The sequence below is a fragment of the Ursus americanus genome, chromosome 23, assembly GCF_024610735.1.
Source record: "Ursus americanus isolate L20-20 chromosome 23, mUrsAme1.1.p, whole genome shotgun sequence".
Taxonomy (NCBI): domain Eukaryota; kingdom Metazoa; phylum Chordata; class Mammalia; order Carnivora; family Ursidae; genus Ursus; species Ursus americanus.
In genome coordinates, this window is record NC_142149.1 from 39,971,452 (window position 1) to 39,997,146 (window position 25,695).

General features: G+C 56.6%; 1 protein-coding gene across 2 annotated transcripts in view; it reads left to right on the forward strand.

Annotated features, from left to right (window-relative positions):
* KSR1 (kinase suppressor of ras 1) overlaps positions 1 to 25,695 on the forward strand; it is a 149,294-nt gene that overhangs the window by 104,828 nt on the left and 18,771 nt on the right. The window contains exons 3-14 of one of the 2 annotated variants that reach the window (XM_045773578.2): positions 66 to 216; positions 4,201 to 4,660; positions 7,095 to 7,099; positions 9,717 to 9,777; positions 13,322 to 13,405; positions 15,152 to 15,213; positions 15,310 to 15,416; positions 18,219 to 18,387; positions 20,326 to 20,367; positions 22,856 to 22,910; positions 23,772 to 23,820; positions 24,583 to 24,962. In XM_045773578.2, the coding sequence (XP_045629534.1) occupies positions 66 to 216; positions 4,201 to 4,660; positions 7,095 to 7,099; positions 9,717 to 9,777; positions 13,322 to 13,405; positions 15,152 to 15,213; positions 15,310 to 15,416; positions 18,219 to 18,387; positions 20,326 to 20,367; positions 22,856 to 22,910; positions 23,772 to 23,820; positions 24,583 to 24,962 (1,625 nt within the window). Of the gene's footprint in view, positions 1 to 65; positions 217 to 4,200; positions 4,661 to 7,094; positions 7,100 to 7,861; positions 9,778 to 13,321; positions 13,406 to 15,151; positions 15,214 to 15,309; positions 15,417 to 18,218; positions 18,388 to 20,325; positions 20,368 to 22,855; positions 22,911 to 23,771; positions 23,821 to 24,582; positions 24,963 to 25,695 lie in introns of those variants that run through there. The other variant, XM_087854631.1, reaches the window with a different exon arrangement.

Consider the following 25,695-nt stretch of genomic DNA (forward strand, 5'->3'; position numbering starts at 1 on the left):
GGAGGGTGCCAGGGCCGGCCTGATTGCTCACCGGCTCTCCGCCTGTCCCTTCTGTTCTTCCTCAGGAGATCCTCAGCGAGCTCACGCTGGATGCCCTGCTGGACATGAATGAGGTCAAGGTGAAGGAGACGCTTCGGCGCTATGGGGCTAATGCCGAGGAGTGTGGCCGCCTGCAGTATGCCCTTGCCTGCCTGCGGAAAGTGACAGGTCTGGGAGGTAGGACCGGCCTCCCCAGTGCTGAGGCCAGCCCCGTTGGCTCCCTGTCTCTCCACTTGGGCTGGGACACCAGCCTTCCCTCTCCAGGCCTGTCCTTGTTCTCTGGGGCCACTGACAGGGGTGGGGCAAGTGTGGCCCAGAGTTTCTGGGGTGGCGTGGAAAGGCCAGACAGTGGCCTGACCTAAGATGGAGGGTTTGCACCCCAACTGTTCTGGCTAGGATGAACCCGGGGAAGCTTTTGCCGTCGTCAGAGACCCCAGACCGGTCCACTGGGTGGGCCCTGTGTGATTTCCCCTCTTTTGAGCACACCTGTTGGGCTCCGAACCCTCCCTCGGCTCCCTGCATTCCAGCCCCCTCCCCACCTCGGCTCACCCCCAGCCTGCTCCCTACCTGCTCCTGTCTCCATTGGCTGCTGGGCTGTGTGCTTGGAAGGCAGAAGCATGATGAGAGAAATGGTATGGTGTTTCAGCTGTGAGCGTGTACACGGCCGCCCCAGGCAAAGTGTGTCATCCTGGCATTATGAGGAGTTCCTCGGGAATTATTGACAGGCTTTTTAAATCTTGCCTTGGAAATGGCTTTAAATGCCGTGATTTAACGTTCCCACTACCACACTGAGAAGGCTTTACAGTGAGCCTAATGAATGGAGTTAGTCCCATTTTTTTTTTTTAAAGATTTTATTTATTTATTTGACAGAGATAGAGACAGCCAGCGAGAGAGGGAACACAAGCAGGGGGAGTGGGAGAGGAAGAAGCAGGCTCATAGCGGAGGAGCCTGATGTGGGGCTCGATCCCAGAACGCCGGGATCACGCCCTGAGCCGAAGGCAGACGCTTAACCGCTCTGCCACCCAGGCGCCCCGAGTTAGTCCCATTTCTAATGCTCTGAGCCACCTGTCTTATTTCTGGCTGCCTGAGGCTTAAGGAAGCTACTGGGGTTTGTATTCTCCTTGATCACTCCCCTCCCCGCCCCGGAGGGGATTGGGCTTGATTTCTTCCTGGACCCCTTTGTCCCAAGTCCTCTGAACACAGAGCCCGGTGTGGAGAGAGCTTCACTCAGTTCTGAAGACTTCGACAGGCCAGGCCTCCCAGCAGGTGCCGAAGAATAAACATGAGAGAGACATAGTTTGCATTCTCATCCCCACATGTTACAGAGGAGACTGAGCCCAGAGAGGAGACAGGGCTTCGCTGAGGACACACAGCAGTGGGTGGCAGAGCTGGGATTCCAGCCGCAGTCTTTGCGGGCGGCTAGCTTGTTTCCACGTTGTGGAAATTTAGAAGTACTTGCCACCCAAGCCGGGACTGGGGCGGGTGACTCTCGGCCCTCCCTCCTTATGCCTGAATTGTAAAGAATTTGTGGAGGGGCCAGGAGTCGAGGGGTGGTGACCTATTTGTGCTGGGTAGATGACCGCTTATCATGGGTGCCGAGCTAGGGAGATCCCCAACTCCTTAAGTGCTAATTTATGAAGCCAGGCACTTGACGTGTGTGTGGCAGCACCTTTGTAAGTGGTGGTGGGGAGCGCCTCTTATAGCTAGAGCGTCGGAGGCACTGGGGGAGTTGTCTGGGGTCCCACACCTGGCACGCCCCAGAGGAGGGTCTTCTCCACATCCTTCTCATCTGGTCTCAGCTGTGGACCCCAACCTCCCCAAGAGGGTCCTGGCCACGCCTCGCCCACACGGGTCTGCCCAGCGATGACCATACTTCTGGGGCACCTGCTGGGGACCGGGTGGGTTCCGCGATCGCCCTGCCTCTCAGGTCACGCGGTCAGAGTCTATTTTGCAACTAACAGAGCTTGGTAAGAGTAGTCTAGTTGCGGTAAAGAGGGACCATGGAATACGTCTGCCTGGGCCCAGCACTCTTAGAGTCCGCGGGACCATGGTCTGTGACTTAACCCCACTGTGCCTCAGTTTCCTCATCTGTACAGTGGAGGTCATAACAGTATTCTCTCATCATATTGTTGTGAGGATGAAATGAATGACGGTCAAGTGCTTAGACCAGAGCCTGGTGTATACTAGTGCTGCTTTCAGTATTAGCCTTGTGGGGTCGTGGAAAATGTTGAACACATTTGCCTTGTGGCCCCTGGTCTTAAGAAAAGTGAGTTAAGGATGGTTCACTGTGCCAATGGCCGGTGAACAAGGGAAATCATTTCTGCTGATGCTTCGTGTCCCTCATCCATAGCACACATCTCTCATCACTCCCCAGCTCTCCCTGCTGAGCAACTCCAGACTCATTTTCGAGAGCCACTGCCGGTTACCTGGGGTTGGCGTGCGCGTCGAGACCCATCTGCCATCCCTGGGCGGGCTCAAAGCAGCGGTGACTCAATGGGCATGTGAAGCGTTTGGGACTCGTTTCCTCGGGTGGCAGACCTGTGCATGGGTCACGGAACTCGCTCTTCCATCCCCTCAGTGAGAGACGGCCAGAGCCTCTGGGAGGCCAGTCTCTAAGTTCCAGTTGTGGCTGCAGTTTCTACAAGAGCAAACGCTAGGAACACACAGACTGAGTCACTCAGTCCGTGGAGTTGATTCCTGAAGAGAAAGTCCCGAGGCAGTGAAGTAGGGGAAGGGTGCTTGAGGAGGGAGGGCATGCACGAGGAGCCCTGAGCGTTGGGAAGGCCACTTTCTCTCTACCATCCCTGATAAGTGGCTGTCCAGGCTGGGCTGGAGCGTCTCTCATGACAGAGAGCACTTCAGCTCGCCAGGCTGGGCCATATTTGTAGGAGTCTGTGGGAGGAGGCCTACTGCCGCGGTCAGGACCGAGGGCCCCCCTCCCGTCCCACCTCCTGCTTAGCAGCCTGGCGGCAGCGGTCCCATCCTCCCTGTTGTGCTGGGAAGACGGAGCGAGACAGGGACAAAGCACACAGTAGAATAACTCCAGTGTGGAAGTTCGTTTTCTCTTAAGTCAACGTCTGCCTCCCTGTACTTTCCCCTCACTGGTAAAATGTGGAGGGGGGCGTCTTTTCCTTCCTCACAATGGGATCTCTGTAGACAGGCCCCTTTCTCCCTGCCCCCACCCTGCAGTGTCTCCCCATCCCTTATAAACTCTGACCTAAAGTCCTTAGCGAGGCCTCGGAGACCCCTCCTGAGCTCGCCTCTTGTATCTCTCTGGCTCGTCCTGACCTCTCCAGGCACGAGGAACTCTTCGTGGTTACCAGAAGGTGCCACGTACTCCCTGCCATTGCATGTGCTGTTCGCTCTGCCTGGTGCCCCTGCTTCACCTTCTTCTCCAGCTCACTCAGCCCAGGCACCACCTCCTCTGGGAAGCCCCCGACCTCCAGGCTAGTTAGGGCAGACGTCTCTGTCTCAGCACCCTGCTGTCCCCGTCTTCGGACTGTTCGAGCACAGTGGATGTCTTTTGTCGTGGCCTGACGCCTGGCATCCAGCATGTGCTTGAATGAATGGACAGACTGGGCTGTTGAGTTGGAACTGCCCAGAGCCTCAAGGTCTGGGGGGTCCACTGTGTGGGCAGCCAAAAGTCACGAGCTCCCCTCAGAAGGAATTGGCTCTTGATCCTCTTCTAACCGTGTCTCTTTGCTAGCAAATTCCCAGGGCAGGTGACTACTGAAGGTTGATACACTGCTTTCCTGGTGTTTTAATTTTCTTGACATGGAGTTATCCTCTTCAAGCACCCCAGCTTCCCCTTCCTGACTCGTAAAGATCAGTTACCACTTCCCTCTCTGAGGTCACCCATTTTGGGGTTGGGTTTCCCGGCTTGCTCCCTGCAGACCTGCCAGCAAGAACTCTGGACGAGCCCATTCTCTGTGGGCCTCATTACCCCTCTAGAAAATGGGGACAGTAATATCTGAGCCGGTGGCCTCACAGTCACAGGTGACACGGGTGGTGATGTGTGTGCATGAGAGGCCTCTATAAAGGCTGGGAGTCGAGGCCTGCCTCGCAGCCCTGGGCAAGGTGTTACCGTCTCGGGGCCCTGGCCACCTCACCTGTAAGTCCCTCTAGCTCCGACCACCTGTGACTCCACTTCTTGGCCCACAGGAGGGGAGCACAAAGAGGACTCGGGCTGGAGTTCATTGGATGCCCGGCGGGAAAGCGGCTCAGGGCCTTCCGCAGACAACCTCTCGCCGGCCAGCCTGCCCTGGCCCCCGGGGAGCACCCCGCTAGGCAGAATGGGTGGCAGCACCCAGGGCCCACGCTCCGTGTCCGTGTCTGCCCTGCCCACCTCGGACTCCCCAATCCCCGGCCCCTGCGAGGGCATCTCGGACACCTGTATCCTCCTGCACACGAGCGGCCGGCTGACCCCCCGGGCCCTGCACAGCTTCATCACCCCCCCGACCACACCCCAGCTGCGAAGGCACACCAAGCTGAAGCCGCCGCGGACGCCGCCCCCACCCAGCCGCAAGGTCTTTCAGCTGCTGCCCAGCTTCCCCACGCTCACCCGGAGCAAGTCCCACGAGTCTCAGCTGGGGAACCGCATTGACGAGGTCTCCCCCATGAGGTGAGTGTTCCCGCCAGGCTGGTGCTCAGTGTGCCATCCCCTGAAAGTTCTGTCTACGGTTTTCTCATCATAAAGGAAATACGGGCTTTACTTTATAAGGACAGATAAAATCAATCGACCTAGAAGGGTGCAAAGTGAAAAGTGCCTCCATCTCTCAGTCCACTTTCCAGGCTTCATTAGCAGTTTGGGCTGAATCCTTCCTGCTAGGTTCTTTCTGGACACGCGCGCGCATGCGGAATGGTACCATGCATTAGTCAGGATAGACTGGGTTATGCTGCAGTAACAAATAACCCTTAGCTTTCTGGGTCTTAAAGCACCAAAGATTTATTTCTTGCTCTTGGCTACTTGTCTACTGTGGGTCGGCCTCATTCCAGGTCCCAGGCTGATAGAACAGCCACTTTCTGGAACATTGTCTGGAACATTCCACTAGGACAGAGGAAAAAAGAATTTTAGATGTTACACACTAGTTAATTGCATTACATTAATTAGTTACATACTAGTTAATTCCTGCAAGTTCCACTCACCATTCGTGGCCCCACCCAAACAAAGGAGCCAAGAAATGTAATTCTCCCATGTGCCCAGATGGGGAGAACTGGCATACCTGGCTAAAACCTCTAATGATTACCAAATACCATGTATTCTGTTCTAGAGCCTATTTTTTTTCCTCTGAAGATTTATTCGTTAGAGAGCACAGAAACACGAGCTGGGGAGGGCCAGAGGGAGAGGGAGAGAATCTCCAGCAGACTCCCACTGAGCTCAGAGCCTGATGTGGGGCTTGATCTCATGACCCTGAGATCATGACCTGAGCTGAAACCAAGAGTCAGACGCTCAACCATCTGAGCCACCCAGACACCCCTAACCTATTTTTCTCCACTTAGCTTGATATCTGAGAACTTCATGTCCATACATCTTAAAATATCTTACCCTTCTACGTAAAAAATGTTCTTAACCTACGTACTTAAGTAGGTACTAATAGTGACATGGGCCAAGATGCAGAAGCCTCGTAGCTCCTGTTGTTTGTAGGGGCCGGTGGTGTGCGGTTCCCCCACCATTTTTCCTCAGTCACCCCATTACCCTTGCAGAGCCAACCAGATTATCAGTTTTGCATATACCTATAATTATTCAAACTACCCATCTTTTTAACTTCTTTGGGTCATTGCATCGTATAGTTTAATTCTCTCTTCCCCTCCTGACAGACCTTTAGGTCGTTGTCAGTTCTGCCATTGTAAGAATCGCCCTCGTCAGTGTACTCTTGTGGGCAGGGCAGAGGGGAAGGAGCGAGTTTTCTTTGGGTGCCTCCTAGGGTTGGGGAACTTGGCTTTTCTCCTGACATGGGCTCTCCTTTTCCAGTCTTGGGTAGGCTTGCTCCCGCTGTCCCAGTGCGGGCTGTCTTGGGTCCCTTATGGGATGGGCCCTGAACATCTCTGATGGTTTTGAGTGTGTCAGCCAAGGAGAGAAAGCCATGCCATGACCTCCCGTGCCACTCCTCATCAGCCTGTCCTGCTGGGACCTGGTCCTCCCCTCTACCCCCCAGAAGGGACTGCAGCCTTCTTCCCCTTGGGGATCCTCCTGCCCCAGAGAGCTCTATATAACTACCATGGGGACACACGGACGTGGGTCATTAGAGGCCATCTCAGTGCATAAACCCAGTGCGTCTGTTTCTCATCTTCCCCTGAGAAGAGCGTCAGAAGGGCTCTGGTCTCATTCTGGGCTCTGGGTGGAGAACAGAGCCTCAGGCAGATGACAGCACTTCCTCGGATCCCACAGCTGGGGAGCTGGCCTCACCCTGGGATTCTGAGTTGTGTCTACACAGAGCCACCAGAACTAGTAGTGACATGGACACTCGGGTCACCTTGCTGCTCTCAGCCCACAGGACAGACTAGGTGGCTTGGGTCTCCCCCAGTTCTCTTTGTCCCTGGGGTAGCGGCACCCCTTGGAGAGGCTTGCTCAGGGCACGTCCCCGTCTGCCCCTCCTTGAGGACCACCTGGCTGTTCTCACAGCTGTTCTCCTCGTCCTTCTGCTCCAGCCACTTCCCCTTCTCCGCCCGGAGCCTGAGCATCCCTCCCCGCGGGGCTCTGGGCGGGGTGTCCCCGCTGGTGGGTGTGTGACCTTGGGAGACTGTGAGGCTGTTTGCTCGGTTGTGAAGTGGAGTGAACCCCAGCGGGCTGCATGGCTGGCGAGGCTTAGACACGCTAACGTAGGAAAGCACACGGCACAGGGGTGGCTCCGGTACCCATGGGCAGTAACTTCTAGCCCTTTCCATTGAGGAATCATCCCCACAGTCATGCAGCCAGCCTGCCCCATGCGCCAGGGGCCCAAAGCCCTTACCTGAGCATGTTGCCCTCTCCCTCCCAAGGGGGGAAGGTTCTGGAGAACACACTGAGCCAGCATGGTGACATCATCCCACTTTCTCTCTCTTTTTGTCTCCTGCAGGTTTGGTAAGAGTGATTCATTTTCATCCCCTCTGCTCCCCGGGAGTCATGTTTGTGTTGCTGTCCCCATCAGGGGTGGATTTCCTTGACCCTCCCTCAGCCTGCTCGGCCTTTCCACCACACAGAAGCAGAGGTGCTGGGGACCGCCTCAGGACAGAACTCTAGGACGGGTGACCTCAGCCCGGCCAGGAGCTGCTCTCTGCGAAGCTGAGACCTGGAGAGCGTTACGGGCCGTGGACAGTCCCCACTCAGGCCCTGTCTGTCCCTGGCCATCCCCACAGGTGACCTCTGGCAGGGAGCCTTGCGTGCTGGGCTGCTGGGGTCACCCAGAGGCACGTGCCGTCGGTCTGGTGTAGGTGGATATGAGCTGATGTCTTGGGACCCCTCTTTCAGGAGAGAGGCAACCCGGAGGCAGGAACGTGGCTTGACTCTGCATGAGGCCCCAAGAGATTGGAGGGCGTGAATGGGAAGGCCCCTTTGGGAGGGGCGGAGGGAGCCCCGGAGGCCCCCGAACCCTTTTCCGTCTGTCCACCTCCAGCTTGGAAGCAGGGTCTCGCACTTGGCTGCGCTGTAGGGCTTCTCTCTCCTAAGTCAGAGCAGAGGGAAACAACCATGCCTCTGGGTCTGCTTTGAATTGTCTCAGTGGAAATGCAGAGACGTCTGGTTTGGGCCTGAGCGAAATAGCCGTTTATTTTTGTCCTATCCTGAGCTGGCTAAGAGGAGTGACGAAGCCGTCACTAGGGTCTTAGTGACCAGGCGGAGTGTGGGGGGGAGCGCGGGGTGGGGAGCAGGATAATAGGCTGGAGTTCTGCCAAAATAAAGCTGGCTGCAAGACCCCCAGGGAGGTATAGGGGGAGCAAGGAGGGAGGCTGCACTGCCCCTTCCCCAGGGCATGGTGCAAACTTCAGGCCGTTGTCAGAGCCTTGGGGGAGAATGCAGCACCCGCAGCCCTAGGACAGTCCAGCCCTAGGACAGTCCGTCCTGTCAGCCTCCTGGTTGCTGTAGTAATGCAGGGACCGCAGCAGTGAGGCCGCTTGCCTAGCATGCGGGGAGGCAGGCCGAGGTCTTCAGGGCAAGTGTTTCATCTAGATCGGGGCACTTGCTGCCTGGCCCACATGCCGTCTCCCCTCCCTCCTATCCCACACCCGCAGCAGACGTTACAGGTCAACCACAGGTGGCATATATGGTTGAAATCTCATTTTCCATAGTCCGTTTCTCTTAGGCTGGCAGCCTAACCCCTTTTAGACCCATGTGCTTTGCTGGCCTTGACTGCTCACAGTGACGTGGGTCCCAGGAGGGAGTTGGGACAAGTCAGCCCCAGGGCAGATGTGCCAGAGAGAGCTGGGGCAGTGTGATTGGTTTTTGAATCATCACGGGGCAGCAGAGGGCCCTTCTGGTTCTGATCAAACTCCCCTTGGTATGGGAGGAGGAGTCAGCACCCCAGCTCGCCCTTCTCTCTGTGCTCAGGTATGTGGGACTTGGCATTAAGTGAACCAGCACTTAATGAGCACCAGGTGTGTGCCAGGCCAGCACGTGCGGCGGGGGGTAGGGGGTGTTGCTGGCTTTGAGGACAGGAGACAGCCGCAGATCCCTCAAGCACCACGTTCCTGACTTTCCTGGGTTATGGTTCCTTTTGATAACTAGATAAAAGTTTAGACCCTCCTTCCAAAGAAAAGACCACAAAGCTTACCAATTCATAGGATTCCCAGAACCCTTGAAGCCCATCAGGACGTAGTGAGAACCCCTCCTCCAGGAGGAGGTAGGCTATGCTGAGTAGGGGCAGAAGCAGGCCGGGGAGGAGGGGGAGGAGTGGGGTCCCCAGGCAGAGGAGGGGCAGGAGGCAGTGGGACACGTGGGCTGCCCATAGATGAAGGCTCACCTCCAGCTGCCCCACTGCCTGACCTGTAAGGCCTGAACACTGGGGATGCTATTCTAACGGGGAACCCAGGATTAGGACAGGGAGAGCCTAGGGTCCCCTCTAGGAAGGCAGACGGAATGCTCATCTCAAAACTCGGGGCCCGAGTGAGACTCCTCAGGAAGCCCCGGGGGCTGGCCCACGTCGGGGTGTGGTAAAGCTTCACCTTGTCCTTGCGCTGCCTGCCAGCATCTGGCACTGGAGGCTCTCAGAGCAAAATTCTCAAGGTGCTTGCAGCTATCAAGGTACAGGACGTGCTAAGCAGCCTCAAACCCTCCACCGCCAAGGGCCAGAGACCTCCTGCCCACCAAACGAGTGACCCACATTAAGCCCTTGCAAGCCGGTGACGTATGGATACATCCGTGCGGGAGTGCGAGAGGTGGACATCGGTGGAGACAGCTGTCCTCACCGTTGCTTTGCCTTCTGCCTCTCAAGGCTGCCTCCTTCTGTAGCTGGGAGCCACACAGGGATGGTTTCCGAACCATGGGGGGAGACCAGGCAGTCACGTTCCCAGGAGAAGCAGGGCCAGGCATGAGGGTAACTGTGCTGGCCCATTGGTCTCCGTGGCCTGTCCCTGTTTTGAATGTTCAGGGACACCTTTATCTACTGTTCAGTAAGTCCTCTCACCCACCCAGCCTGTGATCTCTGATCTAGAAGGCCACGGACATGGGCCTCTCAGCCTTCCCAACCTGGCCTCTCTCCCTGCAGACCTCCCACACGGATCCCCACAGATGGTACGAAGGGATATCGGGCTGTCGGTGACTCACAGGTAGGTGAGCCAGGCTGGGACGGGGAGGGGGCCCAGAGCTGGGCTGGGGCCTGCATGGACTGGGGCCCCCACTGAGGGGTTGCTTTCATCGTGTGGGGAGGGGTCTGTCCTGATCCTTGTTTCTCGGGGCTCTTTGCTACTGGTCTGTCCATCACCTCGGTGAACACAGCCCTGTGCCCGTCTGGAACCCCTGCCCATCACCAGTGGCTGTATGGGCTGGCTGGACCCTCCCCGACCCCACCCCTGCACCGAGGGAAAACACAGGTCTCAGGAGAAACACGGTCCCAGTCTCAGGGAGGAGGAGCTGAGAGCTTCCTGCAGATCCAGCGTGAGATCATGGGGGGCCTACAAGTGGCCGCACATCAGAGCCCACGAAGCTTTGAAACCCCAGACTCCCCTGGCCCATCCCTGAAGTTCTCAGCTTGGCAGTCTGGATTTCCAACAACGTCTGGGGACTCTGGTGGCCGGTCATGTTGGCATGGGCTGATGTGGGCCTGTGACGTGGACCAGCCCGAAGGCTCGGCCTCAGCACCGTGAGGCTGGTGTGTGCCACAGACAGCAGGTCTGCGTGGCATCTCGTCGCGCTGGACACCCCGCAGAGCGGCGCCTTGGCACGCCTGTGCCCTGGCTGTCCCCACCAAAGGCTGTGGGGAACACCACAGGGCACGCTTGTCAAGAGCTTTGCAACTTGGGGCGGCCTTTCGTTTCCGCCTGGAGCGTGAGTGCTGCTGCAGTGAGCCTGGGAGTCTGGCCCGGCGTTCTTTTTTTTTTTTTTTTAAAGATTTTATTTATTTGACAGAGAGAGAGACAGCCAGTGAGAGAGGGAACACGAGCAGGGGGAGAAGGAGAGGAAGAAGCAGGCTCCCAGTGGAGGAGCCCGATGTGGGTCTCCATCCCAGGACCCTGGGATCACGCCCTGAGCCGAAGGCAGACGCTTAAGGACTGAGCCACCCAGGCGTCCCTGGCCCAGAATTCTTGCCCAGAGGTGGAGACCCGGCTGTGGCTCTGAGGGCTTGAGTAATTTGCCTGAGGTCATGCTGCCCGTAAGATAGCGGCTGAGTCCTCTGGCCGTCGCCCAGGCCCCTCTGGAGCCTCGTCAGGGCTGATCCCTGTACACTGGAGTCTCGTGGAAGAGAGGCTGCTGCACCACGATGGGGACAGGGCCTCCCTCCTCCGTCCGTGGCACACCCAGTGGGGTCTTCTTAGGCTGTGAGGGGGCTGCTCAGCACAGGACGGGAGCCCCACCCTTTCCTCCTCCGTGGGCTGCACGCCTGTGGGCAGGAATCCCTCCGAGCCTCCGTTTTCCCCTCTGCAAACCAGACTCCCCCCAGTCCTGTGATGAGGATAAAAGGGGGTGCCGCGCAGCTGAGCCTCACTTGTCCGGCCCTGGGGTGTGCCTGGTGTGTAAGCACAGACTCCAGCCCGAGATCTGGTATGTGAGGGACACCGGGATCGGCCGGCTGCTGTTTGTTTTGTCTCGGGCGCCCCTGGTTTCACAGAGGCTGTGGGGCTGTGGCAGCTTGCCCCGGGTGCTTCCCAGACCGCTGCTCCCTTCCCCTTGTGGCAGTGAGTTCCAGAGGCTGCCCCCCATGCAGGGCAGCGGCACCCCTCTTGGTGCGACGTTGCCAGGTCACCCTGCCTTGCCCCACCCAGGTTCTGGGCTCACTGTCACACCCGCCTGGTATATTAAACCCAGATTCCAGGCCTCTCTTTCTCTCTCAGGATGGTCTGAAGTGTTTCAGTCTAATCATGGTCCCTCCCTGGCCTGGGACAACTTTTACCCCCCACCCCACACCCCTTCCTAGCACTTGGACTTTCTCAGGCCCAGACCTGACTGCCGTGTTGCCCTATTTTCAAGATTGCAGAGGGGAGGTCGTCTCAGACACCTCTGAGCTGCTCCCCTTATCCCCGCTGTTAGCGTGAGAGGAGAATAAAGCCCAGAGAGAGTATGTGGATCCCAGAGAGGCAGGATTAGGGCTCCTTAATAGGCATGTTGGGGACATGGGTGCCTTTGTCTTGGTCCCTGAAAACACCCATGTTGGCTGGGTGGAGACAGTAGCGCTCGTGTGCACTACACACTCGCACATATGATCTCCCCGGGCCCCTGCGAGGGAGCTCCAAGGCATCCCACAGCCAGTAGCCTGTAGGAGTCACACTGGTGCAGTCTTACCCCAGAGCCCATGCTCTTGCCCTGTGCTTGGCCCTAGTTGTCTCTCAGAGAAGCCATGCAGCTCTGAGTTTAGGCACCTGGGGTGCAGACCCCATTGCACAGCATCCCAGCTGTGTGACCCTGGGAAAGTCACCTAACCTCTCTGATTCCCTCGTCTGTGTACTTAGAATCTCCGACCTGCCTCACTCCCCGGGGCGTTGTAAGCAATGCGTGAGCTCATGTTCAGGATACATTACAAACCGTTCCCCAAATACTGTTGCTATTTGTTGTTGTTACTGTGATGGACTCTGCTTTCAAAAATCTGTTCCTCCAAAAATGTGAGCTCTTTCTGCCCTTCGGCCTCCCCACCCTGTGGACTCTGCCGTACCACCCACTCAACCCCTTGTCCTTCCTTCCAGTCTGTCTTTTGTGTTTTTACATTTTTAAAATTTTGATTTAGTTTGGGTTGAAAGACATTCGAAATTCAAGAGGTGTACAGAGAGGGTATCTATGCGGTCCCCTCCTGCTGCTGCCCCCAGCCCTCTGGGTCCCCCTGTGGGCAGATCTTGGCAGTTTCTTGAGATATTTTTATACAAGCAAGTACGTACGTGTATTAAACATGCTGTTCTATACTTCTTTTCTTGTAAAGACGGAGGCACCATTTACGTAGAACTGAGAGCACAAGTGCATTTTTATGTATGGATACACCCATGTGTACCCCACAGGTGGAGCTCCAGAGCATCCAGCACCCCAGAAATTGATCTTCTACCCCTCCAGGGTCATAGCACTACCACCCAGGGGTTACTGTTCACTTCTGTCCTCATTGGTTACTTCTTCCTGCATTTGAATATCATATAAGTGGAGTCATGTACTTTTTCCCTGATAACGTAACTTGGAGATCGTTCCATATTTGCGCAGAAAGGTTTTCTTATTTAATTCTCTGGCCTCATGGTGTCCGATGGTGTGGTTGGACTGTACTTTCCAGTCAGTCGCCTGCACACCTCAACAGCATAGGCTGTTCACAGTCTTTTACTGCTGCAGACACGCGGCGGGGAATAACCTTGTCTGTACCTCATTTGACACCCGCGGGAGTGTCCCCTGGATCATTTCCTACAATGGGAATCGCTCGGTATGCACACTTGTAATTTCGATGGCCGCTGCCAGAGAGCTGGCCTCCGTGACCATGCTGACTTTGGGATTTTGGCAAGGATGACATTGTGGCTGGGAACTCTGAATGCCCTGGGAACAAGCAGTGGCCCTGAGCATCCCTGCCGTGGGAGAGGGCACCGGTGGCTCCGGGATGAACCTCCGTCTTCTGGTTTCCTGGGCGCCCTCCCCTGTCCGGGCTCTGGTCTCCCAGCCACGGGAGCATTTTCCTATGTCCCCCTGCTGCAGGTTCTCCACCAAGTCCTGGTTGTCCCAGGTCTGCCACGTGTGTCAGAAGAGCATGATGTTTGGAGTGAAATGCAAGCATTGCAGGTGATGTGCGGAGGGTGGAAGGGGTGGGAGAAATGAGTGAACTCCATACATTGGGTTCAGTAGGGGTCCTACTACTTGATGCTCAGCCTTAGGTTAAGTCAGAGTTCACGGGAGCCCCTTTGAGAGTTCTTTTTTTTTTTTCTTTTTAGGTTTTTTTTTTATTTATTTGGGAAAGAGAGAGAATGAGAGAGCATGAGAGAGGGGAGGGTTAGAAGGAGAAGCAGACTCCCTGCTGAGCAGGGAGCCCAGTGTGGGACTCGATCCTGGGACTCCAGGATCATGACCTGAGCTGAAGGCAGTCGCTTAACCTACTGAGCCACCCAGGTGCCCCTCCCTTTGAGAATTCTTAAACCTGCTATTTATAATCCCATTCAGCACACCATGATATGATCAGCCCTCCCTAGGGAGATGAAGGAAGCATCGAGCCAGGCATTCCCAGAAGAAGGGGAAATTGGGGGTGGGCTTTGAAGGATGAGTAGAAGTCTGCCAGGGAGACCAAGGAAGAAAGAGCATTCCAGGCCTTACACCTTGTACAGAGTCCGAGAGGAATGGGAGGACTGTTCTGGAAACTATACGGAGTTCTAAAGTTTAACCTTAACGTGATAGCACACAAGATGGGGAGAAGGGTCAGGTGGAGGTGAAAACAGTGGCTCATGGCGTTCACAGAAGAGGAGAGTTCAGGGAGAATGTTGCTTCTATACAAACCCAGCTTTCTTGTTTCTTACCATGGTGCTTTCTTGTAGGACAGAAGGACGAGGAAGGGAACAGCGTGGGCGGGGGGGGGGGGGGGTAGAGTGTCCTCTGTTGCTTATAGAGGACGGACCTGGAGTCACTGCTCCCAGATCACTGCCCCTCCATTGCTTTGTGACCTGGGACAAGACACTTGCTCTTTCTGGGCTTCATTTTCACAACTGGGCAGATGGTTCCAGGTCCTTTATCTATCAGGATGGTGTCCAGATTCTGAGCTAGTTTGTGTAGGAAAGGCGCTTAGGCTCCCGCGAGACCAGAGGCCACAGGTCTCATGCATGTCTGTTGGATAAGTTGTGTTTTCCTGGTGACTCCCCTGGCCACCAAGGAGACGCCAGAGTTTTCCACCAGTCTAGGTCTTCTGTGGCTCCTGCCTTTAAATTGGGGACTTCCCGCTCCCTTTCAAGCAATGCCTTTCATACAGAGAGCACAGAATGACCTCTGAGCCCCACACTCTCCGATGATCGTGGTGTGAGGTTGGTAGGGCCCCAATGTCAACCCATTTGATTGTCTAGAACCCCAAGACAGGGTGCAGCAGGCAGGACCAAACTGAAGGCCAGGTCTTTCCATTTGGGCCCGTGCTGACCCTCAGACCATGTGGCCCATATTGAAATGCAGCGGGAGGGGCCACCGCTCGCATCCCTGGAATGTTATGGTCATGTAGACGCTCTCCTTCTGATTCATCTTTCTCATAAGTTCAGATTTTTGTCTCCAGTTTTCTGACTGTGCGTGGAGGGTGTCCTTTTCTTTAGAGAAGAGAAAGACATGTGACCCACAAAAGATAAAATGACAATTAAAACTGCTTTGCTGTGAGGTTAGGCAGACGACCTTGGGAACGTCTCAACAGACACTGCTAGGACGATCAGCGTGGAATATTCCAGACTTCTGGGCTAATGTTTGTTGAGAAATGGCGTGGAGATTGAGGCAGTCACGAGTGAGTGTTGCCCTGGGAGCCCCGAGTGGCCCTCCGCGCACTGACCCTGCCGCCTTCTTTACCAGATTGAAGTGTCATAACAAGTGTACAAAGGAAGCCCCTGCGTGTAGAATATCTTTCCTTCCACGTGAGTGCTCTCGTCTGCCTTCTGGGCTTGGGGTGTACTTTGCCGTAGCTTGATCTGCTTCCCTGCTCACGGTTCCCTCTTTTCCTTCTTAAACAGAACCTAGGCTTCGGAGGACGGAGTCTGTCCCCTCGGACATCAACAACCCGGTGGACAGAGCAGCTGAGCCCCATTTCGGAACCCTCCCCAAAGCCCTGACAAAGAAGGTATGCGGGCGGTGGCCCGCCGGTCCTGTGCTTTTCCCGGGAAAAGCCCCCCCGCCCCATCCCGCGCTGGGGCTCCTTCTGTAATGTGGAGGTCCAGCAGGGAACTGGGGCGTACAATCCATGATCCAAGGTCAGAGGGTGGCCTTCAGGGATCCTGTCTTTAGCCATTTCGTAGACTTCACGTTTATGGCCAAATCCTAGTTAATGTGCCCATGACCTTCCCCAGTTTAACCGAACATTTCCTGAGCCCTTAATATGAGTCGGGAACTTTCTCCATTGATCTTTCTTTTGATCCTCACAATAGTTCTAAAAATCACATACTGCTATCATCTCCTTTTTAGATGAGGACACTGGCTTGGGCCAGGCTGGGTAGAGGTTGGGGCAGGGAGAAGAGAAGCAGGTGGCCTGGCCCACGGACACCAGGGACCCAGAAGGTGTAGCTTGGGGGGGGCTCCACATCTTACTGCCCGACAGGGGAGGCCGGTGCCTCAGAGCTGCTGGTGCTTATGGGCCCGCCCGTGTCCTCTCTCAGCCTCCCTCCACCTGTCATTGCATTTCCCCCGACAGTGGCATTCCCACCAGGGACAGACAGGTGGAGAAGAGGGTTGTAGGACCACAGCTGAGCTCCAGTCCTGACTAGTCCCCTTTCTTGCCCCTGTGACCTTGGGTGAGTTCCTTTACCTCTCTGAGCCTCAGCTCCCTGGTGCGTGAAGTGGGGATACTCATGCTTCGTTGACAAGGTGTTGTAGGGGTAACGAGGGGCCGTTCGTGAGCTCACTTGTCAGGAGCAGCGCTGTTACTCAGCCTGTCACAGATACAGACACACTTCCTCGGCGGGGGCACTAGGCACCCCATCTGCCACTCCCACCCTGCCAGCATTGTTCTCGTCTGGCAACACCGGATGCACCCCCATTTATGCCATATCCCCCCACACCCCTTCGCCCAGCCCTTGTCGGTTCTTCTGAACCCACTCGGGGCTCCTCCTCCTCCAGGAAGCCCTCCTGCACACACCTGCTCGGCCCTGACCCAACGTAGTTCTGGGTGGTGCCTTCTCTTACCTCACCGAGGGCACTGACCAACTGTCATCCTTCCCTCACCCCGATTTATGGTCATTCTCATAACACAAGTAGTGGTCACTGAGTTCTCGCCACGCGCTGTGCCGAGGGCCATGCCTTTGGCCCATTCATCCCAGGGGCCAGCCTGTCTCTCCAGTGTCTTCTCCAGCTGCCCTTGTTCGTAGCAGCTGTGCCCACTCCTACCTCGGGGCCTTGGTGCCCACTGTTCCCTCTGCCTGAGACACTCTTCTCAGCGTTCACACACTCACTCCTGGGAGGCCTTGCTGGGATGTGGGCTGAAGACCAGGGTCCCTGGCTGCGCCACGCACTTCCTGGTGCTTTTCATGGCCTGGCTGCATGGTGCGGGCCCCTGTCTGCCTGCCGAGGGCCTGTCTCCCCAGCGCGTGGCTGCTCTGGACGGCGGGGCCTCGTCTTCTTGCTCCTGCCTGGTCCCTGGTGCCCGCATTGGAGTCCGGCACACACGAGGCAGTGAGGACGTGTTGGTATGGAACACTGAGCCCATGAAGCGGCAGCCCATACCCCCGTTTTGTCCAGAACCACTGCGGCTCAGAAAGGTGGCTGATTTGAACCAAGTCACACGGGTACTGAGTATAGGGGCCGGGATTCAACCTGCCCGGTAGCTACTCCCCCTGCCTGGGCTGGCTCGGCCCTAAGAACAGGGATGGGATGCGGGGTCACTGCGGGGTGAGCGGGGAGAGGAAGGGCCCAGGGGACCCAGCTCCCTCCCCCACCGGCCTGTGGTACCAGGTGGTGATGGCTGTCCCTGGACGGTGAGGGCCACTGTGTAGCTTTGTGGGTTCCGGGGTCCCCTGGACACCCCAGAGCATTTAGGGCCTGCAGAAGAGAAACCTGAAGAACTCAGCGTTTCACCTAATTTGGCCCCAACTTTTTGGTTTAAAGATTTTATTTGTAAGTAATCCCTACACCCAGTGTGGGGCTTGAACTCACAACCCCGAGATCAGGAGTGGCATGCTCTACCGACCAAGCCAGCCAGGCGCCCCTGGCCCCAGCTTTCTTGACCAAGGAATTCCAGCCCTCTCCCCTGAGGGATTGGAGTTTGGGTCTGGGAAACTGGTCAGGGCCGGAGTCCCACCTAACACAGAGTCCCCCTGCAGCCCTCTCTCATCTGGCCCTTTGACCTCTCTAGGGCCCAACCCCCCGGGCAGTCCTAGCCCAGTAGGTCTGCAAAAGAGCAGAGGGAGCATTTATAGGCACCACTGTGTACCACACACTAAACCCTTGTCGGACGCTGAACTCATTAAAAACCCTGCTGTGTGCCAGGCGCTGGGTATATGATGACCGGGCGCCCACCCTGCCCTCACAGGACACACGGAGGGGGTGGGGGGAGGACATTCTTTGGGGAACCGGCCAAGATCGCTGCACTTGACAAACTGTAGTTCAAGTGCCCTGAGGGGAAGTGCTAGCTGTAGAAGGTTGAGAACAGGAGCGTGGTCCCCACTGTTCACAGGGGCTTCTGGGAAGAAAGTATGTGAGCTGAAGAAAGATGAGCAGCAGTCCCTTGGGGGGTGGGCGCTGAGGTGAGGGTCTCTCTGTGCCAACCTGCCCTTGAATATTAGACCAGTGAAATGTCAGGGTGCCGGGCAGACCTCGTCATTTTCGGCGGGGTGTGGGGGTGGGGGTGGGGTCTCAGCATGGGATACGGGAGGGGCTGGCTGGGCAGGACCCTGACAGTCCCTGCCCACTTCTGGTGTCTCTGGTCCCACAGGAGCATCCTCCAGCCATGAACCACCTGGACTCCAGCAGCAACCCGTCCTCCACCACGTCCTCCACGCCCTCCTCGCCGGCACCCTTCCCAACATCATCCAATCCGTCCAGTGCCACCACGCCCCCCAACCCCTCTCCTGGCCAGCGGGACAGCAGGTTCAACTTCCCAGGTACCACACCTCGGGGCTTTGTGTGCCTTCCGGATGGGGTCAGATGCCCCTTCTCAGCACGCCCCAGCAGGCTCAAGGTCAGACGGGAGTCAGGCGCTGTGCCAAGCTCAAGTACATTACCGTATTTATACCTGATGAGAGCTCCGGGGTAGATGCTTTTATCACAGCCATTTTACAGATGGGGTCACTGAGGTTCAGAGGAAGTGTCTTGCCCTCAGCTATATAACACGTAAGGGACGGGGCCAGGATCAAAGCCAAGTCCGTCTGGCATAAAGCCCGGATTCCTGACACAGTCCCCGTACTCGCCTCCTGTGCATGGGGTGGCTTCTCATGGGCACGTTCACTAAGGGCTTCTGAGCAAACAGAAGGCATGGCAGGAGCACGGGGAGCTGGGGCAAGGCCTGGGAGAGGGACCCTGGGGCTCAATTGCTTACCTGCTCAAGTGATCTGAATAAGCTGCTTCGGGGGGAGCTTTTGTTCCCTCTTTGTTCCCATAAAACAAGAGACCCCGTGAGGTTGGGATTAGGTTATTCCCACTGTGCAGATGAGAACACTGAGTCTCGGGGGGAGTACCTGCTCTGTAGGGCCAAGGTCCCCCGTCTCTCAGCCAGGCCTGGGGTGTCCCACCTTTCCAACGTACAGAGCAAGGCCCACTCACCTGTTTCAGGATGAGCCCAGGCTGTGGCCTCCCTGGAAGCTCCTTGCAGCTGGTCTCAGCCCCCTGGGTATTTCGGTTGGTGGCCAGGACGAAGGAGCAGCCACTGGGACACTCCAGTTTGCTCTGGGCCCGGTCAGGTCAGGCCCCACCTGTCACTGGCCCTTGGGGCTCCAGGCCCAGGAGGACAGAGGCACAGCTTATCCTGTGCCAGGGGACCTTCAGCTGGGGCCACGTGCAGCCAGCAGGAGGCCAGGCAGCCTCTCTGGACCTATTTTACTGGGGTTCCAGGGATTTCTTTTAGGGGTGCTGGGAGACTGAGATTTTGTAGGAATCCTTTCTCTTTTGCCTGTCCCTTTGCCTTAACGTGCACCTGGCTGGAGATCTCCTGCACCATCCCAAGCACACCCATCCCCTCCCCGCAATGGAGCCCTAGCCCATCGGAGTGACCGCCTCTCATTCTGCTCTGTCATTATGCTCTGAAACTGGGTCTTTTGCTAAATTTCTAGTTTGGGTTTTTCTAAAAGGAAGGCCCTGTTTGAAAAACAACAGCCACAGAAAAAGTCTATTTTGTGATGTCAGCCAGAGCCGCTCAGCTTTCCCTGATGTCCGTGGGCCCTCGTCCTGTGCACAGAGCCCTCACTCTGTCCAGGGTCTATGATCTCGCTGGTCATGGCCGTGCCTGGGGCCCGGCCCCATGGTTAACCTGGGGAAGGAACAATGCCTACTGTGCACCCACTCTGTACTGTGGGGTAGCAGTTACGTTTATCTTGAAGAATAAACCTGGGGAAAGGCTATCTGTACCCCTGGTTTTACCATATGACAGCTGTGTTGGAGTCCAGACACCCAGCGCATCCCCTCCAGTCCCCCTTAAGAGAGGTGGGTTTGTGTTCTGTTTCGGATGGTGACGTCGGGTTGCTGAGGCCCCAGCACCTCTGGGGGTGAATGTGGGGCTGAAGGGGGCAGCCGCTCCTCTGCACACGGCCCAGCCGGCTTTCACAAGCACTGTTTCCTCACCCTTGTGTCTCGCCCTTCTGGGCTTATGCACACGTCACAGAGAAGCGAGCCTGGGAGGTGAACGGAACGGGCCAGGCCTCTGACAAGTCCTCCGGGGCCAGCCCCTTCCCTCCCGGGGGCTCCTGCCAGCACCGGCTCCCTTCCAACTCCCTTTCTCCTTCCTGCATGGATCACCCTGCTCTGCCCCACCCTGTAACCAGCCCCCCTCGCCACGCCCCTGCATTTGCTGTTCTGTGTGTGTGACTCACCTCCTCTTCTGTTTAAAGCTGCCTACTTCATTCATCATAGACAGCAGTTTATCTTTCCAGGTGAGTTCTCTGCATGGTTCCGCTAACTGCCCCTTCCCGTGAGCCCTCTGTCCAGCCCCCCTGGGCACCCTCTCCCACGGCACCTCTGAGGGGCCTGAGTCTCACATACACCTGTTTTGAGAGCTGACCGTGTATCACAGCTGGGAAAGGGAGCAGGGTGGGTCGCCTTAAGGGGGGCCCTTCACAGGGGCAGTGACCTGCTGGGAGGGACCTTGGCATCCATCCTGTTCAGCCTCTTGCGCAGAGATTACAGGCAACTTATCCAGGGTCACACAGCCGGGAGGTGGCAGAAATCCAGTTTGCAGAATGAAGGGAGACCTTTCTGCCAGTGCCTTATGAGCATCTGTTAGGATAACTTCCCCTACGTCATGACAAGGAAGCTGCTTGCAGAAGCTGTCTTAGAAGGGGAAGCCAGTTGCAAGAAGTCTGCAGGCTTCGCTTTAATGGGCTTCGCCTTCCTGAGCGTTGCTGCCTGACACCATCTGCTGGCGGTAAGATAAAATGCAGCCTTATTTTAGAAAGTTTTCAAGGAGACCAACTTTCAGTGATTTCCTTCCACAAAAATTGTTTTTGCACAGCCACTGCGTGCACAACCTTTGCATTTGGCTACATTCCTGCCCCCGAGGAGTTATGTGGTTAGTGCTTATTTCTCCAGCTGAGGATGACAGGCATTCGCATAAGTAATCGGCAACCATAATTCTTAATTTAGCCATACGAAGTCTCGGTGTGTTTAGACAAAGACTGTAGCTAATTGTTTTTCCCTGGGTTAAACAGACTTGTCTTGAAGTCATGGTATTTTGGTTAGTTCAGGCTTTTCTTTTCCCCAACCCAGCTCTGTTAGGGGAGCAACTTGGAGCGTTTGTAAATTCTTACAGGACTCTCCGTATGGCTTTGGCTAGGTGTGGGCAGGTTGGCAGGGGTCAGGGGCCTGGGACAGGCCTGGAGAAGGCTCTCTGAGCTGCCTCTGGTTTCACACCCATTTTTGTTGTGGTTCCCCTCCAAGAGCCTCTCTGGTTACCAGCTCTAGGACAGCATATGGGGAGTCCTCAAAAGCACTGGGAAAGCGTGGCTCTCCTTCCAGAAGGGTCCATCCTGCTCTGAAGATATGTCAGGGGGAAGGAGAGGGAATGTAAATCTATTAAAACAAACACAGACACATTTTGGAACAGAATGCGAAATACGCTCTTAATCTTTAAGGACAAGCACGCGAGGCCTCAGAGACATGATTCCCTCCCACTTGGGGTGCTGTTTCCTCCCACTGCCCCCTGCTATGCGCGTGTTTATCTTCTGTGGAAATAGTTGAGCTGTGTTGGATAGGTAGTAAAGGTCAGGATGGCCCTGGTAGTCTGCGGACACAGTGCAGTGGTATCTGGGGGAGGCCTTGGCAGAGGCTTCTGGGGGCCAGGATCCCCCAGGAATGGTGCATGTGTTCATTTCCCAGATAAAAAGGCCCACGGCCTCTATCAGATTTTCCAAGTCTTGTGAGGTCCCAGAGATGTTGAGATTCAGATGATCTTCCAGGCTAGCCTTGGATAAAGCCTTGGAGAGAGCTGGTGCCGGGGGAGGGGGGGGTAGGGGTGAGGGGGGTGTTGGTGGCTGAGTTGGGTGGGTCTTTGTCCTAGATGGCAGGGGTGGCTGCTGATAGCTTGAGCCTCTGCCACCTAGGGTCTCTCTTCTTGTATTGACTAAAGAGGAGGAAGGGAGGAGCCCACCCAGGCCTGGGGTTGCCAGCCGCAGGGCGACCGGAGGAACCAGAAGGACGCAGGCAGCAGAAGCAGCCGTGGAGGGGTTTAGTTCCACACTGGGGTGACCATCTGTTCAGTGTTCCCTGGATGTGGGACTTTCAGTGCCAAAACTGGGAAAGCCCCGCAATCGTGGTCAGCCCCACCTGCCCAGTCTTCGGCCCGGGGAGGTGTGGACTGTGCCTTCCTTCCTCTCCCCTGAGGGCTGCTCCGCCAGAAGCCAAGGGGGTGGGGCCTCTGCCTCCCACCAGAAATGCCAGCTGCCGAGCCAGGCACCAGGTGTCGCTGCTGAGCCCCCTGCGAGCCCTGCCGGGGCCTCTGCCGGCCTGAGCCCGGGAGTCTCACTGCTCTCTGCTCTCAAGGGCCGTTGCAATCAGCTGCGGCCTCTGAGCAGAACTCCCACGTCCAGTCAGTCATACCCAGTTTGCTTTTACCATTTGCTCCTAGGGAACAGTTTGGCCGCAGGGGAATGGGGTTCACTGCAGAATCTCAGTGTCCTCGCTCACCTGGAGTCCCTTCCCAGCACCGAGCGGTGTGGGCAAAGCCAAGTGCCGTGAAGTTTGCATCCATGTCCCGTTTGAGGAGTGGCAGTGGCCTGGTGAACACAGACACAGCCTTGTGGGGGCTGGCTGCTCGGGGAGGACCCTCTCCGCTGGGGGAGCTGGCTTCGCAAGCACTGCATCCTTTAGAGGAGGGGGTGGGGAAGGGGGGTCTCAGCCTCCGTGTTTGCTCTTTGTTTCTTCCAGACATTTCAGCATTTCCACAGGCAGTCCCATCCCCTGACGCTGCGGATAGCACCCGGTAGGCCTCGCTATGCTGTGTTCTCTTTCTTTTCCATGGGGACTTACTAAAGCTAGACCACTTGACCACCTCCCACCCTTAGCACCTCCCACCCCGCTTTTGAGTCTCTGACCTCCCGCTCTGGACGCTGCCGTGTACCTGGGCCAGCCGGGCGGGATCCTCCTTGGGCTAATGTCCTCCCTGGACCAGTGCACTCAGCCAGAGGGTTTTACTGGCCCCCTGTGGGTACGGTCTGCATGGGGAGGGATATGTGTGAACCGGGGGCAGTCTTGTGACCCGGGAGAGGTGGGCAAAGGCCACTCAGAGTCAGAGACACCTACGAAAAATAGCTCACGTTTACGGAGCCCCTGCTCCATGTCCGGCTCCGCTGAGCCCTTGACTCCCGTTCCCTCACACAGTCCTCAGCCTGGTGAGGTAGGTATCGAAGTAGGTGTCATCCTTAACTTAACAGAGGAGAAAGGCCCCACAGAGAGGTTAAGAAATTACATGAAGTCACACAGCTAGGAGGAGACAGAGCCGGTTCTCAAGTAGAAGTTCAAGTCCCATGTGTGTGTGCTCAGAACCCCGTGCACCAGGCATCAGATTTGAAAGGGTCTTGGTGGTTCCTGCCCACCCCTCAACCCCCACCACCCTCAGCTTAGTCTGAAGAAGGCCGAGGCCAAAGAAGGGAAATGGGGTTTGGTCTTCGGCCTCCTGTCTGTCTCTGCGGCAGCCAGACGGCATTTCCCACAGGCAGGTGGGTCACAGTAAGGATGCGGGCCCCGCAGCCCTGTCTCAGACCTCGGGCACGGGAGTCTCCTGCCCGGCTGAGAGCTTGTGGCCCGCCCTCAGGGCCTCCCTGACAAACTGTTTGACTCTTAGGCTCGACAACCAGCCCAAAGCAGACGTGTTGGAGGATCACGAAGTGGAGGTGAGTGAGGAAGACACACACCCCGGAGACCCTGCCTTCTCTCTCCTCTCTTCCTCGTCCCAGCACACACGGGGGCCCCATCTCAGGAGCCCACTGCGGCAGGTGCACAGCAGGGAGGAATGATGAGGAACACAACGAAGCAGGCTTCTTTTTGTTTTTTAATCTCTGAAGCTAAAGTAAGCTCTCAACTCTCATGGTTCCCACCCCTAGCCCGGGCCCCAGCGTGGGAGACTCTAGTTCTGTCCGTTTGGGGTGGGGCCAGGCATCTGTATGATGTCAGAGCCCCCCAGGTGATTCAGATCGTAGCCAGGCCCAAGAACCACTGTCTTAATCCTTGAACCTAAGTGTCAGCGGAGCGTGGCTCCCCGGCCATGTGGTGTGGCTTAGAATGTTAGCTGACTGACTCCTGCCGTAAGGACAATCAGAAACTCGGGGTAAACAAAGGAATGCCCAGAAAGGATAAATGGGGTTAAATTCGTCTATGCCAGGGGAGGTTAATGCCCCTTCCTAGTGAGTAGATCTTGGAGCATTCTCGGGAAGAAGGGCATCAGGGCCCACCTAGGCCACGAGCCCTATTTCGTGGGTGAGGACATTGAGGCCCCGAGGTGCTAAGTGACCCACCCACTGTCCACAGCAAGCCAGTGCAGAGCTACAACGAGAACCCGGGTGTCCTGACCCCATGCCTCTCTCTTGGGGCTCTGGGGCGGGCGAGTCGGCTGAGCCAGATCCGCCACCCGTCTCCATGCCTTCCCCCTCCTTTAGGCCGAGGAGCCAGAGGCCGGCAAGTCAGAGGCAGAGGATGACGAGGACGAGGTGGACGACTTGCCCAGCTCCCGCCGGCCCTGGCGGGGCCCCATCTCTCGCAAGGCCAGCCAGACCAGCGTGTACCTGCAGGAGTGGGACATCCCCTTTGAGCAGGTGGAGCTGGGCGAGCCCATCGGGCAGGGCCGCTGGGGCCGGGTGCACCGCGGCCGCTGGCACGGCGAGGTGGCCATCCGCCTGCTGGAGATGGACGGCCACAACCAGGACCATCTGAAGCTGTTCAAGAAGGAGGTGATGAACTACCGGCAGACGCGGCATGAGAATGTGGTGCTCTTCATGGGGGCCTGCATGAACCCGCCCCACCTCGCCATCATCACCAGGTGACCGAGCCCCTACCTGCCCCCACCTTTCCCCGAGGGCCCCAGTGTTTGTGGGGATGCCCTGGAGGACGTGGAGAGGTACAGATCACTGCCCCATCAGATAACTCCATTGACACGAACAAATAAACAAAATGATTCCTAAGGATAGAATCAAAGTTTCCAGAAGGGTACAGAGTGAAAACCAGTGCCCTCCCACCCCACCTGGGTGCTTCTCCCCCAACGTGGATACTGCGAACAGATCCTTATCACACCTTCTGTTAAAATAAAGAAGTTTGTATCCTCAGGTTTTTAAAACTCTTCCTTTGTAAGAATAGCACAGGTCCTCCTGGTTCGCACCCGCTTTCCCCAGGGTGAGCGCAGGTCTGAGGCCAGCCGCAGTCTTCAGCGCTCACCCAGCATTCCTGGCACAGCGTCAACCCCAGCGGTGTGCTCGTAAATGTGGAACCACCAGTTCTGGGTGGTGGGTGGCGAGGGAAGACCTAGTTTGTGGTATCTCTCAATTCCTGGGTGTAGATATGCCCCCCACAGCTGATTTCAGGCTACCAGCATGAATCACTGAAAGTGGCCTGGGCTCTGGGTTCTCTCTCTGGCTGATCACTGGTCTCCCCGTTTATTTAACCGGTCCTGTTTAGCTCGGCACTTTGCCATAATGAACATGTTTGTTTCCCCACATCGGTGACCTTCTGGGAGGGCACGTGCTGGGCGAGAGGATACGCATGTGACGCTCTGCCGT